Source organism: Blennius ocellaris, assembly GCF_963422515.1.
Source record: "Blennius ocellaris genome assembly, chromosome: 4".
In the NCBI taxonomy this organism is placed as follows: Eukaryota; Metazoa; Chordata; class Actinopteri; order Blenniiformes; family Blenniidae; genus Blennius; species Blennius ocellaris.
Window position 1 is genome coordinate 792,560 of NC_137653.1, and position 17,298 is coordinate 809,857.

The window sequence follows — 17,298 nt, forward strand, 5'->3', positions numbered from 1 at the left end:
CCCCCCCCCCCCCCCCCCCCCCCCTCCTCCCGATGCATCCTAACCATGTCCTCTTGTCCCCCGTCCAAAGACATTTCCTCAAATCGCCAAACTTTGACGGCTGGTTCCGCAGCAGGAGGAAAGAGATGACGCAGAAGCTGGAGGCGCTGCACCTGGAGGCGCTGTGCGAGGAGGTAGGGCAACGGGACGGCCTGGGGGCCACGCCAAACGTAGAACCAGACTGTGGTTCACACCGGAGGGGACGGGGGGGGGGGGGGGGGGGACGCCGGTCAATGACGGCAAAGACACTCGGACACTCAGGCTTTTTTATCTCCGTCGATGAAGGTTGTGTCGGTCACTTGCTGGTTGTGGTTCTGAGGAGGAAGACGTTCCTCTGAGGAGGTCGACTGGTCGGCCAGAGGGCGGAGTTACGTGATGCACCTGAACGCACCACCCAGATATAAGACCCCAACCCAACGACTGATATGAAGGGTTTAGTGTGACGGTTTGGTTTAATTCACCTGCAGTGATGTCCGATGTGACCAGGCTGACTGTGTCTTACCACTACTACTAGTACTACTACTACTACTACTACTACTACTACTAGTACTAGTAGTCATCATCAGTGTGTGTGTGTGTGTGTGTGCAGGACCTGCAGCAGAGGATCCAGCAGCACACGGAGGTGGAGGCGGTCGATCTGGTTCTGAAGCTCAAAGACAAACTGGTCAGTTCAAAGTCTCAGGCTCCGTTTCCACGGCAACCTTTCAAGTAGAAACACATCGGTTTGTTTGATGAGAATTTCACGTTTAGATGGAAACGCTGAAATTGTTGCAGTTCTCCTGTTGGGCCACTGGAGGGTGCTGTTGTTAGTTTCAGTACTGAACGCACACACTCACACTCACACACACACACACACACACACACACACACACACACACGCAGCAGAGAACAATGAGCTCTAAACATGAGCACAGAGAGAACATTCTAGTGGGTTGTTTGACTGTCAAAATAAAACCACCAAGCTGGATTGTCATTACGGTGTGTTGTTGTGTACATTGTGTTGTTGTGTACATTGTGTTGTTGTGTTGTTGTGCAGACCCAGGCGGAGAGGGAGCAGCTCCCGGTGCGTTCAGGGACTCTGGCTAAACTGCGGCTCCACATCGAGGCGTTGATCCAGACGCTGCCTGACGACCTGCAGGGGATTCTGCACAAGCCCCCCACTCCCTGACCCCCCCCCCCCACACCCCCCTCCCCGCCACTGGGCAGGAGTCGGACCGGACTGAGAGGACGCCAGCAGCCGGACCCTCAAACTCCTCAACCAGGCTTTTATTCTGAAATCTGAGGGAAGGCGGGAGCCAGCGAACATTTCACATCCATCAGTCACTTTTATTGTTGCAACGAGTCACCGGAGGTCCGTCTGAGCCTGAAGGTGACCTTTGACCCCCCCCCCCCCCCCCCTCCCCCCAGAGACCTGGACCAGGAGCAGTCAGCTGACCTCTGACCCCCCTCCAGAGACCTGGACCAAAGAGTCTGGAGGTTTTATGCTTTTCTACTGAAACTGGTTTTTAAAGAAGTGCACTTCATCCTGGACCGGTCTGACACACACACACACACACACACACACACACACACACACACACACACACACACACACACACACACACACACACACACGCGCACAGCATTAAGCACCAGCGACTCCACGGCAACACTTCCTGCATCAGGTCACATGACCTGCAGGCGTTTTTCGTCAGACTGAATCAGACGATTATAAAAAGTTATTTTTTTCGTCTTTTTAGGAAGAATCAAGTTTCACAGATTAATAATAATTTTAGCGGCGACGCGTCATCAGAGGGTGAATTCAGCTTCACTCCTGACCGAAACATTAAGACCAGTTTAGTGAAAACTAACGTCTGTTTCTGTCTCGGGACTGAATCTGAAACCAACGGCAGGAAAAGAAGGTCTGGACTTGAAGTGGGATTAAATCTCAAACTGGTTTAGATTTGTCTTAATCTGCCTTCATCCAGTTCCAGTGTGACGAACACGTTAAATATCTTCACTCCCGAGTTACGACTCCACGGGTCAAAGGTCAGATTTACCTGGACTATAAGTGAAAACTGGCGTCGTGCCAGTTTGAGCGCCGGCGGCAGGAATTCCGCCGTCGTCTGAACAAAACGTCGGACGATTTTCTGTCGCCGCAAAACAACAAGAGCCTTCAAACGTTTCTCACTTCAAAGTCCCAGTGAAGTGTAAAACACTACTTTGCAAAAAACGGCAGTTGTGGTTCTACTTGTAAGGTTCCTCCGACTCTGCCCCAACACTGTTGTCGCATAACAAAGTTATTTGAATTTTGAATCTCCAGCCGAGGAAGTCGGGGGAATCCTTCTTCTTTGTGGGCCATTGTGGGCGGAGCCTATGTGTGACGTCACAAGTTGTGCATATCTCGATCTGTTGTGTTTATATCGGCTTGTTTCCTCTTAAACATCCAAGTTTTTACAGTGTTTTGAAGTTCTAGTCGGCGTTTTATGAGCCTTGATGAAAGATTGAGCCTGGAAGAGACCAGAGAGGAGGAAAGGAGCACGGGCGGCTAGCGGCTAGCGGGAGCCGCTAGCAGCTGGCTAGTAGACGATCCAGTAACACCTGGACTCGTCTTCAGTGATTCAGTCTTCTAGCTCTTGGACGTGTTGGATCCAGGAAGCCGGTCGTTCTGCCAAAAGTCAGGAGCCTCAAAGCCTCAAAGGTGAAAAGTGGCGGCTGCTGAGGCGAGGAGACGAGGACGAATGGAGGACGAAGCGTCTTCTGCTTCCTCAAACATGTTCCAGACGGGGTCACCGATGGCAGAACCACCTTCTGTGTCTTCTTCATCAATCACTGGGTTTGAAATGACCATGATGATGAAATCTGGTTCAATTCAGCCTCTTCGTGGTCAAAACTCTGATCCTCCATAATGTAAACACAACTTGGGCGTGTGCACAACTCGTGATGTCACTCTGTTATTGTCAGAAGCTCCGCCCAGCAGAGGAAATAGCGCCGTTTATCGGCTATTTTCTCTCAGATTGTCGTGTTTTAACATTTTACCTTCAGCCAGTTAGCAGGAAAACGTTCTAGAAGAGACACCAGAGGGTTCTGGAGGTGGAACCTTCATTTCACTGGGACTTTAAGTCGCTTTAAAACGTTTTTCCTGCTCCGCCGCTCAAACGCAGCAGCCCTGGAGGCCGTTCTGTGGTCGTACGCCGACACCTAGTGGTCACGCGAGGAACTCGCCGTCCAGTTCAAGCAGTACGTCGCTTTTTACAACGTTCGAGTCTCGTTGAGCAGCCGGACGACGGAAACAAGTGACCTTTAATCCAGATTATACGGTTTGTGTCGACGGTTCTTCAGATATCCGGAGCAAAAAAAAAACAATAAACCACTAAAGTAACTTTTTACAGGTGCTTCTCTTCTCGCACCTTCAAAGTAAAAGCCTGCTAATCCGACGCTGAACCAGTAGATTGTGTTAATCCGCCTCACGTTAATGGCGACAACCGAGTGTAAATATGTCCCCGGCCACCAGAGGGCGCTCACGGGGCGAGTATTTCTCTGCGCCACCCGGTGGGACCATACGGAATCGCAGACTGAATGTTTTCAACCACATATTTACTGTGAGAGGAAAGTTACAGGGAATCAGGCGACGACTACAAACGGTCGTCTGTGTTTCCCCGGCGCTCGTTTACAACCCCAGACCTCCCGCAGCTTCTCCTCTCGTACACAAACAAACAAACAAACAAACTGAAAGCAATAAAACTTCAAGATCTCACTTCTTCTAACACCTGAAACTCATAATTCCTGTTAAACGTCTTTTACAAAAGCTTTGAAATGTATCTCGTTTGTTTGTTGTGTTCAGCAGAAACCTGTTTATTAAAAAAGAAAAAAGTTTTATATTGAAAAGAAAACTAATATTTTATAACTTTGGGTTTTTAATGAAGCTCTGAGGAGTTTTGTACATAAAGAACCAGCCGAGGGATTATTTTACTACCTGGAAATGATGAAAAATTCAATGTTGAGACGTTCTGAAGGCGCAGATTTTAACACACACACACACACACACACACACACACACACACACACACACACACACACACGACGGCCTTCCTCCAGTTGTTTCCTGGTTTAACAGTATTTCTGCTCTGGTTTCTTCCAGTATCTGAACATTTAGGAAACATAAATCTGCAGCTGTTTTGAGGTTCCGTCAGGTTTTCGCCGCGTCTCTTCACAATAAAACTCACGTTGTAATTTGTCAGGTCAAATCGGAGGGGAAAAAAAACAAACAAACCCAAATTCCCTTTTTTTTTTTTACATTTTAACGTTTGGCTGTTTCCGTTGGCAGCGTTGACGCTATGCAGGCTAGTTAGCTCACGATTAGCCGTTAATGTATCTGTTGAAAATATTTCCTGATGAAATGTTCAAAACGCTGCGTTGAGAATTAATTCAATTGGGAATTATTTTATTGCTTTTCAGGTTTTTTTCTCCATCTTATTTTATTTTTTATTTTTCTCTAAATTAGTTTCATGTTTTTATGTGAATAAACAAACAGATTTATCAATTTTGTCTTTAGTCTATTTTCTGTGTTTTGCACCAAATGAAGAAACTCTTCAGATCCAAGATCTTTTAATAAGTAAATGTATGAAGTATAAAGAAAATTATTTTACCGTCAAAATCCCATATTTTGGTCCCGTTTTTAAAACGTCTGTTTATATGGAAACAGCAGAAATGCTGAAAACTATGTAGTTAGCATGCCGGGCCACCAGTTGGCGCTGTTGGTTTGTGATTAATTTAATCAATTTGTTCAGTTTTCATAGAGACGGGACAATCAGATCTCAGAAACTAGAGCTACACTCGGTAGTCATGTTTCCATGACGACATGGTGAGGCGTCACGTTTCCATGACGACATATCGAGACGTCATGTTTCAATGACAACATGGTGAGGTGTCATGTTTCCGTGACGACACGGTGAGGCGTCATGTTTCCATGACGACATATCGAGACGTCATGTTTCCATGACGACATGGTGAGGCGTCATGTTTCCATGACGACCTGGTGAGGCGTCACGTTTCCATGACGACCTGGTGAGGCGTCATGTTTCCATGACGACATATCGAGACGTCATGTTTCCATGACGACACGGTGAGGCGTCATGTTTCCGTGACGACACGGTGAGGCGTCACGTTTCCGTGACGACCTGGTGAGGCGTCATGTTTCCGTGACGACACGGTGAGGCGTCACGTTTCCGTGACGACCAGGTGAGGCGTCATGTTTCCGTGACGACACGGTGAGGCGTCACGTTTCCGTGACGACCAGGTGAGGCGTCAAGTTTCCGTGACGACACGGTGAGGCGTCACGTTTCCGTGACGACCTGGTGAGGCGTCACGTTTCCGTGACGACCTGGTGAGGCGTCATGTTTCCATGACGACACGGTGAGGCGTCATGTTTCCATGACGACACGGTGAGGCGTCATGTTTCCGTGACGACAGTGTTTTCCCAGTGGGAAGTGGCGTATTTCCCATTTCCCAGCTATTCATGAAGGAACCCGAGGTGTGGAGGAGGGAAAGAATGACAGAGAAACAAAATATTGATGAAAGATTTTAATGGATTGTCGATTACAGATTAATAGCTGAATTGGAATCACTGAGAGAAAAGCTTTGATTTCTAGCTTTGATCTGGGTTTTTCTCCAGACATGTTTTTAGATAATCAGCCGTCCCTCACCCCCCCCCCCCCCCCGACTGAAACGCTTCTGAGGCGACTTCCTCTTTGTCAGGTGGCTTCCTCCTCCTCCTCTTCCTCCTCTTCCTCCTCCTCCTCTTCCTCCTCTTCCTCCTCTTCCTCCTCTGACCGGCTGCTGAGCCAGCAGGTCGTATTCGTCCTCCAGCAGAGGGTTTCCTCTGTTTGAGTAGCTGATGTAGGACCAGCTGAGGAGGGAGCCACGCTGGGGCCTGAACACACACACACACACACACACACACACACACACACACACACACACACACACTCGATTGAATGCATGCACTGGAAACCAACTCACACAAAATTACACACAAACATAAACACATCATAATTTCTACTCAAACACACACAAACCCAAACCTTCTTATTCACACTCAAAGCACGCACGCATGCACGCACACACACACACACACACGCACACACACACACACGCACACACACACACACACACACACACCCGTATAGACGTCTCATCATGTAGTTGTAGACTTCCTTATAGCGGAGTGGATAATCCCAGAGCTGAAGGTCTGTCACCTGACCGTTGAAACCTGGAAACTCAATCACAGGCTCACCTGACCACTCATACTGAACACACACACACACACACACACACACACACACACACACACACACACACACACACACACACACACACACACACACACACACACACACACACAGGAGAGTCATCAGCTGCGAGTGACACGGCAGCAGAAAAACAACAAACGGAATTAAAGAAAACTGTTGATTTTGTTAAATATTTTTAAGTGAATTACTTAAGTGAATTATTTAAGTGATTTATTTAAGTGAATTATTTAAGTGAATTATTTAAGTGAATTATTTAAGTGAATTATTTAAGTGAATGCTCTGTTTTTGACGGTTTACAGTCGTGGCGGTTTTGGCTGCGCTAGCGGCGTTAGCCTCGAAGCTCCCCTGCCTGCAGCCTCAGGTAACAAGTAAGACAGTGTTACACTCGTTCTGCTGCAGAGAGGACGTGGACACGTCCCTCCTCTCACCCGGGACGGCAGCATCGTCCTGACGCTCATGCTGGAGTCCCTGAAGACCTGGGACACGTTGGTCCTGCCGTCCATCGTGAGACACACACTCGTCCATATGCTTTGCTCGTTGCTGTGCCAGAAGTTGAATTTCGGCGTCATCGTCGTACTGCGGTACTGGCTTGAGACGACGTAAGAGCCGGAGGGAGAGGCTGACAGTTCCACACGGTTTCTGTACGGACCGAATCTGAAGAGTGTGAAGTCGTATGAAGGATCGGCCATGTAGCGCACACACACCGAGACACCTGCTGGGGGGGGACAAAGACACACCGGGGGGACAAAGATGTAAAAGAAGCACAAAAAAACCCCCAGAAAAGAAGCACAAAGATATCCGGCTCATTTACACGCCGGTGTGTCTCAGTGTCAAAGGTTTTATGTATTTTGTTTACATGACGATGGAGACTGGAGCCACTGGAGTCCGACTGCGTCTCCATGGCGACGGCAGAAACGCTGCTACTCCTGGCAGAGTCGATAGTTCTTCTGCACATGCTCAGTAGAATGGCGACAACATCAACGTTTGAGATCCTAGGACTTGGTACTTTTACTTTGATAGTTACCGTAATAATAATCTTACTTGGTACTTTTATTTTGACAGTCACCGTAATAATAATCTTACTTGGTACTTTTATTTTGATAGGCACCGTAATAATAATCTTACTTGGTACTTTTATTTTGATAGGCACCGTAATAATAATCTTACTTGGTACTTTTATTTTGACAGTCACCGTAATAATAATCTTACTTGGTACTTTTATTTTGACAGTCACCGTAGTAATAATCTTACTTGGTACTTTTATTTTGATAGTCACCGTAATAATAATCTTACTTGGTACTTTTATTTTGATAGGCACCGTAATAATAATCTTACTTGGTACTTTTATTTTGACAGTCACCGTAATAATAATCTTACTTGGTACTTTTATTTTGACAGTCACCGTAGTAATAATCTTACTTGGTACTTTTATTTTGATAGTCGCCGTAATAATAATCTTACTTGGTACTTTTATTTTGATAGGCACCGTAATAATAATCTTACTTGGTACTTTTATTTTGACAGTCACCGTAATAATAATCTTACTTGGTACTTTTATTTTGACAGTCACCGTAGTAATAATCTTACTTGGTACTTTTATTTTGATAGTCACCGTAATAATAATCTTACTTGGTACTTTTATTTTGCCAGTCACCGTAAAAATAATCTTGCTTGATAATAATCTTACTTGGTACTTTTATTTTGACAGTCACCATAATAATAATCTTACTTGGTACTTTTATTTTGCCAGCCACCATAATAATAATCTTACTTGGTGCTTTTATTTTGACAGTCACCGTAATAATAATCTTACTTGGTATTTTTATTTTGACAGTCGCCGTAATAATAACCTTACTTGGTACTTTTATTTTGACAGTCGCCGTAATAATAATCTTACTTGGTACTTTTATTTTGATAGGCACCGTAATAATAATCTTACTTGGTACTTTTATTTTGATAGTCACCGTAATAATAATCTTACTTGGTACTTTTATTTTGACAGTCACCGTAATAATAATCTTACTTGGTACTTTTATTTTGACAGTCACCGTAGTAATAATCTTACTTGGTACTTTTATTTTGATAGTCACCGTAATAATAATCTTACTTGGTACTTTTATTTTGCCAGTCACCGTAAAAATAATCTTACTTGGTACTTTTATTTTGACAGTCACCATAATAATAATCTTACTTGGTACTTTTATTTTGACAGTCACCATAACAATAATCTTACTTGGTACTTTTATTTTGCCAGCCACCATAATAATAATCTTACTTGGTGCTTTTATTTTGACAGTCACCGTAATAATAATCTTACTTGGTATTTTTATTTTGACAGTCACCGTAATAATAACCTTACTTGGTACTTTTATTTTGACAGTCGCCGTAATAATAATCTTACTTGGTACTTTTATTTTGATAGGCACCGTAATAATAATCTTACTTGGTACTTTTATTTTGATAGTCACCGTAATAATAATCTTACTTGGTACTTTTATTTTGACAGTCACCGTAATAATAATCTTACTTGGTACTTTTATTTTGACAGTCACCGTAGTAATAATCTTACTTGGTACTTTTATTTTGATAGTCACCGTAATAATAATCTTACTTGGTACTTTTATTTTGCCAGTCACCGTAAAAATAATCTTACTTGGTACTTTTATTTTGACAGTCACCATAATAATAATCTTACTTGGTACTTTTATTTTGACAGTCACCATAATAATAATCTTACTTGGTACTTTTATTTTGCCAGCCACCATAATAATAATCCTACTTGGTGCTTTTATTTTGACAGTCACCGTAATAATAATCTTACTTGGTACTTTTATTTTGACAGTCTGCTCACTAAAATGTTCTCCCTGTGTTCATGTTTGGGCTCATTGTTCTCTGGTATGCGTGTGTGTGTGTGTGTGTGTGTGTGTGTGTGTGTGTGTGTGTGTGTGTGTGTGTGTGTGTGTGTGTGTGTGTGTGTGTGTGTGTGTGTGTGTGTGTCCAGAACAGGAAGAGAAAGACGGCGACACCAGAAGAGCGACAACAATGAGGAAAAAGAAAGATCTGCTGGTCTGTGAGCTTCTTGCCTCTGGTGGGGGTGTCGGTGGTCCAGGGGGGGGAGGAGGAGGAGGAGGAGGAGGAGGAGGAGGAGGAGGGGGTGGAGGAGGAGGAGGAGGTGGGGTCAGTGGTGGAGGAGAAGGAGGAGGTGGGGTCAGTGGTGGAGGAGAAGGAGGAGGTGGGGTCAGTGGTGGAGGAGAAGGAGGAGGTGGGGTCAGTGGTGGAGGAGAAGGAGGAGGTGGGGTCAGTGGTGGAGGAGAAGGAGGAGGTGGGGTGGGTGGTGGTGGAGAAGGAGGTGGAGCCGGGGAAGAAGCAGACTCCTCCATCATTGTTAGACAAGGTGAACATCTTCCCCGTTAAGTCCAGTCCAGAACCTGCAGGGACACGACGCCACCACTATCACTTCCTGTGTTTCACAATAAAAGACGTCCTGACGTCGCCACGGGGCGGCTCACTGTTCTCAAGTTACCTTGCTCCGGTACTGTTCTGGTACTGTTCTGGTACTACTCCGGTACTGTTCTGGTACTGTTCTGGTACTGTTCTGGTACTACTCTGGTGCTGTTCTGGTACTATTCTGGTACTACTCTGGTACTGTTCTGGTACTACTCCGGTACTGTTCTGGTACTACTCTGGTACTGTTCTGGTACTGTTCTGGTACTACTCTGGTGCTGTTCTGGTACTATTCTGGTACTACTCTGGTACTGTTCTGGTACTGTTCTGGTACTACTCTGGTGCTGTTCTGGTACTATTCTGGTACTACTCTGGTACTGTTCTGGTACTACTCGGTACTGTTCTGGTACTACTCTGGTACTGTTCTGGTACTGTTCTGGTTCTACTCTGGTGCTGTTCTGGTACTGTTCTGGTACTACTCTGGTACTGTTCTGGTACTGTTCTGGTTCTACTCTGGTGCTGTTCTGGTACTACTCTGGTACTGTTCTGGTACTGTTCTGGGTTCTACTCTGGTGCTGTTCTGGTACTGTTCTGGTACTACTCTGGTACTGTTCTGGTACTGTTCTGGTGCTGTTCTGGTACTACTCTGGTACTACTCTGGTACTGTTCTGGTAGCTGTTCTGGAACTGTTCTGGTACTATTCTGGTGCTGTTCTGGTACTACTCTGGTACTGGTTCTGGTACTGTTCTGGTACTACTCTGGTACTGTTCTGGTACTGTTCTGGTTCTACTCTGGTACTGTTCTGGTACTGTTCTGGTACTACTCTGGTACTGTTCTGGTACTGTTCTGGTACTACTCTAGTACTATTCTGGTACTGTTCTGGTACTACTCTGGTACTGTTCTGGTACTACTCTAGTACTGTTCTGGTACTGTTCTGGTTCTATTCCGGTACTATTCTGGTACTGTTCTGGTACTACTCTGGTTACTGTTCTGGTACTGTTCTGGTACTACTCTAGTACTGTTCTGGTACTGTTCTGGTTCTATTCCGGTACTGTTCTGGTACTACTCTTGGTACTGTTCTGGTACTGTTCTGGTTCTGTTCTGGTACTACTCTAGTACTATTCTGGTACTGTTCTGGTACTACTCTGGTACTGTTCTGGTACTGTTCTGGTACTACTCTAGTACTGTTCTGGTACTGTTCTGGTTCTATTCCGGTACTGTTCTGGTACTACTCTGGTACTGTTCTGGTACTGTTCTGGTACTACTCTAGTACTGTTCTGGTACTGTTCTGGTACTACTCTGGTACTACTCTGGTGTGAATCAGGATTCAAATGAGAAAATAAACTACAAACTATACAAAGTATAGAAGCTCCACTTGAAGCCTCAACAGAACAAAGTACTCTGCTCTGGTAAAAGTACTGTGGAGTACTGAATACTGAGTACTGAGTACTGCATTCAGCGGTCGGTAAGTTACTATAAGATTTGCCGAGATCTTTTAGCCTGCGTGAGTAATTACTGCAGTACTTTAATACTCTATTGTAATTTAATGCATCCAGTACCGCCGTGGTACTGAGAGCAGTAACAGTACTCTGATTACCTGCTGTGGTACTGAGAGCAGTAACAGTACTCTGATTACCTGCTGTGGTACTGAGAGCAGTAACAGTACTCTGATTACCTGCTGTGGTACTGAGAGCAGTAACAGTACTCTGATTACCTGAACTCCACTGAGCATCGGTGACGAGCAGCGCGGTTGACGACTGCGACCACGACGACCAGCTTCATCTTCCTCGTCTTCCTCGTCTTCCTCGTCTCTTCTACTTCTACTGTTTCTTCCTTTTACTTTATAGCTCAGTGATACTTTAACTTTCATTTCCTGACACTGAAACTCCCCTCCCCTCCCCCCTCCCCCATCCCTCCTCCTTCTCTCCTCTTCCTCTTCCACCTCCTCCTCCTCCTCCTCCCCCCATCCCTCCCCCTGTTCCTCCTCTTCCTCTTCCACCTCCTCCTCCTCTTCCTCCTCCTCCTCCTTCTTCTCTTCCTCCTGTTCCTCCACCTCCTACTTCCTCTTCCTCTTCCACCTCCTCCTCCTCCTCCCCCGTCCCTCCCCCTCATTTCATACATCCACTTCCTCCTCTTCTTACTGTTTATTGATGAAACAAACTTTGAAGTGAGAGAAAAGGTCAACGTGACCACGTGACCACGTGACCATGTGACCACGTGACCATGTGACCACGTGACCATGTGACCATGTGACCCTGGTTCAGCTCTGCTCTCCCTTCCTGCTGCTTCAGCCACATCCTCAACTTCCTGCCGACGTCAAAGCGGAAGGAAGGAGGTCGACCTCTGTGTGACCTCTGAGTCCCTGCTGCAGCGCCTGGGAGACCCCGAGCCGGGGCCGCCCGGCGCCACTCCCACCTGCCACCATGGCGGGGGCGCCGTCCGGCGCCGGAGGCTCCAGGAGGGCCGTCGGCGCCACGCCGCCCGCTGGCCGATCGGGCCCAAGCGGCGGCGTTTGAAGAGCCTGAAAACTTTCTTTTTTTTTTTTTTTTTTTTCGGGTTCCAGAGTGGAGAAGCTCATAAACCTGGAGGTTGTAGCAACAACAATGGCCGACCGGCGTTGGTTCCGAAGCTTCTGATGCTTCAACAAGGCCACATGTTGGATCCGTGGAACACGAGGACGAGCAACACGCCTCAGTTTTGTTTTGTTTCCAGCTCTCCGTGTCTCCTTCTGTGTTTTAGGTGCGTTGCCGTGGTTACAGCGCCGCCTGAAGGCCTGGCGTACCAACTACATCTTGTTTTTTGAGCTGCGGGAGAAAAAAGATGGTTTAGTTTCGTGTCGCCGGAGAATCTGTCGGACAATAAAAATAAACAAAAAAACGTGTTGCGTTCACACTGACGAAGTTTTGTCTCGGTTGTGGAGTAAACAGGAAGTGAGGTTGCTGACGCCTCCAGGAACGTTTTCACAGCTTCGGCTCCGTTTCCCCTCCCGCCGCCGCCTTTAGCTCCGCCCCTCCGGCGCTCCACCGTCTGCGGCGCTGCTTTCACTTCCTCCTGGCGCCTGCAGCCCACTTCCTGTGGAGGAGAGTTCCGACTTCCTGTGTTCCCATTGTCTTCGTCTTCTTCTCTTGGTCACAGTGGACAGACGGAGACAGACGGAGACAGACGGAGACAGACGGAGGCAGGGGGACGCCGGGCGACTTCGGCATGTCCTCACAGTTTCACAGACTCGTCAGTCCCTCTATGGTGTCGTGATGGAGGTGACAGCCACTGGTACCATGGCTGTGTGGAGACACTCCTCCTCCTCCTCCTCCTCCTCCTCCTCCTCCTCCTCCTTCTCTTCCTCTTCCCCCTCCTCCTCCTCCTCCTCCTCCTCTCCTTCTCTTCCTCTTCCCCCTCCTCCTCCTCCTCCTCCTCCTCCTCCTCCTCCTCCTCCTCCTCCTCCTCCTCCTCCTCCTCTTCCTCTTCCCCTCCTCCTCCTCCTCCTCCTCCTCCTTCTCTTCCTCTTCCCCCTCCTCCCCCTCCTCCTCCTCCTCTTCCTCCTCCTCCTCCTCCTCCTCCTCCTCCTCCTCCTCCTCCTCCTCTCTTCCTCTTCCCCCTCCTCCTCCTCCTCCTCCTCCTCCTTCTCTTCCTCTTCCCCCTCCTCCTCCTCCTCCTCCTCCTCCTCCTCCTCCTCCTCCTCCTCCTCCTCCTCCTCCTCCTCACGTTGACTGTATGGAGACACTTCTCCCTCCTCCTCCTCCTCCTCCTTCTCCTCTCCTCCTCCTCCTCCTCCTCCTCCTCCTCCTTCTCTTCCTCTTCCCCCTCCTCCTCCTCCTCCTCCTCACGTTGACTGTATGGAGACACTCCTCCTCCTCCTCCTCCTCCTCATCTTCCTCTTCCTCCTCCTTCTCTTCCTCCTCCTCCTCCTCCTCCTTCTCTTCCTCTTCCCCCTTCTCCTCCTCCTCCTCACGTTGACTGTATGGAGACACTCCTCCTCCTCCTCCTCCTCCTCCTCATCTTCCTCTTCCTCCTCCTTCTCTTCCTCCTCCTCCTCCTCCTCCTCCTCCTCCTCCTCCTTCTCTTCCTCTTCCCCCTCCTCCTCCTCCTCCTCCTCACGTTGACTGTATGGAGACACTCCTCCTCCTCCTCATCTTCCTCTTCCTCCTCCTCCTCCTCCTCCTCTTCCTCCTCCTCCTCCTCATCTTCCTCTTCCTCTTCCTCCTCCTCCTCCTCTTCCTCCTCCTCCTCCTCATCTTCCTCTTCCTCTTCCTCCTCCTCCTCCTCTTCCTCCTCCTCCTCCTCCTCTTCCTCCTCCTCTTCTTCTTCCTCCTCTTCCTCCTCCTCCTCCTCCTCCTCCTCCTCCTCACACTGACTGACTGTTTGAACTCAGCATGACGCTAACAGCCTCAAGCTAAACACCCGATTCTAATCTTTTGTTTTGATTTTTTTCTTCATTCAATGTGTCCTTGTTGTTGTTGTTGTTGTTGTTGTTGTTGTTTACTGCTCAACCCTCCTGTTCTTTGTGATTTAAAAACACGTCAGGCGTCTCGTGGCTCATTAAAGTACCTCCGTCACCCCGAAGGGAACGCCGACGTCCCTCAGTTCTCTGCTTCAGCTGAATAAACCGAGTTTCACTGTTTGCTTCATCAGAACGTCTGAGTCGTCGCCACAAACACTGACTCCTCCTCCCGTAGAGCCACAAACACTGACTCCTCCTCCCGTAGAGCCACAAACACTGACTCCTCCTCCCGTAGAGCCACAAACACTGACTCCTCCTCCCGTAGAGCCACAAACACTGACTCCTCCTCCCGTAGAGCCACAAACACTGACTCCTCCTCCCGTAGAGCCACAAACACTGACTCCTCCTCCCGTAGAGCCACAAACACTGACTCCTCCTCCCGTAGAGCCACAAACACTGACTCCTCCTCCCGTAGAGCCACAATGAAGCCTCAATCGACAACTTGTTTATCAATAAGATTACCTGGAGAACCAGGTTCAACTCCACCTTCTACGGTGGCCCTGAAGTGCAAACCACAACAACAAATCACTAAACACAACAACAAATTGAAAAACACAACACAAATGAAAAAACACAACTGCAAATTCAATTGTTGTGTTTTTTCATTTGTGTTGTGTTTTTCAATTTGTTGTTGTGTTTTTCAATTTGTCATTGTGTTTTTCAATTTGTCATTGTGTTGTTGAATTTGTTGTTGTGTTTTTGAATTTTTTGTTGTGTTTAATGATTTGCTGTTGTGTTTTTGAATGTGTTGTTGTGTTTTTGAATGTGTTGTTGTGTTTTTGAATTTGTTGTTGTGTTTTTGAATGTGTTGTTGTGTTTTTGAATTTGTTGTTGTGTTTTTGAATTTGTTGTTGTGTTTAATGATTTATTGTTGTGTTTTGCAAGTTTTTGTCGCGTTTAATGATTTGCTGTTGTGTTTTTGAATTTGTCGTTGTGTTTTTTAATTTGTCGTTGTGTTTAGTAATTTGTTGTTGTGGTTTGCACTTCAGGGCCACCGTACCCTTCTGCACAGCTTCACCCTGTTGGAGTCGCCGGGTCACAAGTCCTCGTCCACAAAGCCCACAGTGATGCTTGAACCCGCGACCTCCCTCTGTGAGGTGAGAGCGCTAACCACTGCACTTGTTCTGAACATTGTTAGGATCTTTTCCTACTTTTGGTATTTTTCCTAAACCTCAATAGGTCACAGGCAGAAGGAGAACTCGTTTAAACGAGGAGGGCTTATTTATCCAAACGTTTTATTCATCAAGTAAACATAAGATGTGTTTTCCAGCCCAGGCTGTCGGGAACCACAATGGAGCCGTTCGCTCGAGCTGCGCTTCACACGTTTGGCCACCAGATGCCGCCAAAGAGCAGTGTGTGGAAAAGCATTGAGGGGAAAAGAGAAAAAGGGGAAAAAAACAAGAGAACAAAGAAGGAAAAAAGGAAAGAAAAAAGTCGGGGGGGGGTGGATTATTAAACTGTGTTCCAGAAAGCTTCATGTGGCCGTCAGCACTGCAGTGACACTGGCACTGCAGCCATCTTGGATTTTGTGGCGTAGGAGAGTCTCAATCAGGAATTCTGTCCTCACATGGTTTATATACAAACGTCAGAGAGAAATGACCCAAAAATTTTAATTTTTGGTTTCAAGAAATAGAACTTTACCGGTTTTCTAAGACCGCAGTGGCGGCCATTTTGAAAAATGTCTAAAACAACTTTCCCGCCATTTCGTTGAGGTTTACTGCCTTTGTGACGGCTGACGTTGGTTTTCTGTAGCTCTGTTCTCCTTTGATCTTTTTGGTTAACTTTACATCTTTTTCAACCCTTTAAAAAAATGACGGCACGTCGTAAAGCCGTACAACAAAACAAACTAATGATTCCCCGTCAAGTTAAAACATGAAGTCGAACAGAAGAACACAGAATCACCGCTGACGCCTCTCGATGTCCAGTGGTATGACGTTCTTTATGATTTGAAAATAGTTCAGTGAGCATTTAATCAATTTATGCCACCAGACTTTAAGTGTTTACATTACAAGGCTAACCAGCAGCACATAAAATGGCGGCGCGTCGGACTGACGTGAAAGATGAATTTGTAAATATGAAGAAGAAGAAGAAGAAGAAGAAGAAGAAGAAGAAAAGAGTACCAGGTGAGTTACACAGAATATGGCTTCATAGAACCTGTGGACCGAATTCAAGCTGAATGTAGAGAATGTACAGAATATAACAAAAATAAACTTGTATTTCTCATATGGTGAATTATAAAGTTCCTTCAATGTTTCTTTGTAAGTGCACAGGTTGTGGAGGGTGGAGAGGGTGGAGAGGTGGAGAGGCTTCCTGAGGCACGTTCAACACCAGCTAAGTGAAAACAACCACGTCCGTAATTCACATACACGAGTAGATTGTCAATAACAACAACCAGAGTATTGAGTCCCAGTCCAGCCTGTCCTGGGACCTGCTGGTTCTATAGTCACTATAATAACAAGCCCCCTTTGATCCTCTCTGATCTCGCCATTGTTAATGAATATAGCACGTATTCATTCCAAAAACTACCAACAGCTCCCGCTAGTGGCAATACAGGAAAACCACATCGTTTTCAGCATTTGTGCTTTTATATTATGCCACGTAAATGACATTGTTTTCAAAACGCTACCATATAAAAAAAGTTGAGAAGCACAGTTCAAAGGAAAACACAATTATTCAAATTGACCATATGCTTGAACAGATTTTTTTTATTTCTTTTTTTTTTTTGGGGGGGGGGGGGGGGTACGGGGTAGAGAAAATAGTTTTGGGTAAGTGCCTATTAACATATATGAGCACCTTAACAAACACTCCAGAATGATCAAATTAAGTGATTGTGAATTATTCTAAAATACGTTTGAACCATAAAAAGTACCAGGTGTATTTTCTGCGTCCAGGACTTTACTGGCTCGTCTAACACTGTTTCCTTGTTTATTTGTTTATCCGTCAAGACTTTGGTGGCCTCAAAAAAAAACAAAAATAACCACAAGCCCCGCCCCCCCCCGCCGTGACGTCACGACGCACTCGTGTTCT

General features: G+C 46.4%; 2 protein-coding genes across 3 annotated transcripts in view; one reads left to right on the top strand and one right to left on the bottom strand.

Moving 5' to 3' along the window:
• The window catches only part of dennd6a (DENN/MADD domain containing 6A), a 342,604-nt gene that overhangs the window by 12,308 nt on the left and 312,998 nt on the right, over positions 1–17,298 (top strand). The window contains exons 17-19 of one of the 2 annotated variants that reach the window (XR_013936594.1): positions 71–173; positions 629–703; positions 1,076–2,256. Coding sequence is in view for 1 of the 2 variants with exons in the window: in XM_080494988.1 (XP_080351114.1) it covers positions 71–173; positions 629–703; positions 1,076–1,207 (310 nt within the window). In the remaining variant the exon portion in view is untranslated. Of the gene's footprint in view, positions 1–70; positions 174–628; positions 704–1,075; positions 4,545–17,298 lie in introns of those variants that run through there. The other variant, XM_080494988.1, reaches the window with a different exon arrangement.
• LOC308129385 (uncharacterized protein) lies at positions 3,173–11,581 on the bottom strand (the record flags this gene model as incomplete). The annotated part of the gene is made up of 5 exons (XM_080495325.1): positions 11,488–11,581; positions 6,758–7,044; positions 6,199–6,326; positions 5,742–5,950; positions 3,173–3,219 (listed from the first exon to the last, which is right to left on the bottom strand). Exons 2-5 carry the CDS (start codon positions 7,016–7,018, stop codon positions 3,173–3,175), a joined length of 645 nt encoding a protein of 214 aa, XP_080351451.1. The 5' UTR covers positions 7,019–7,044; positions 11,488–11,581.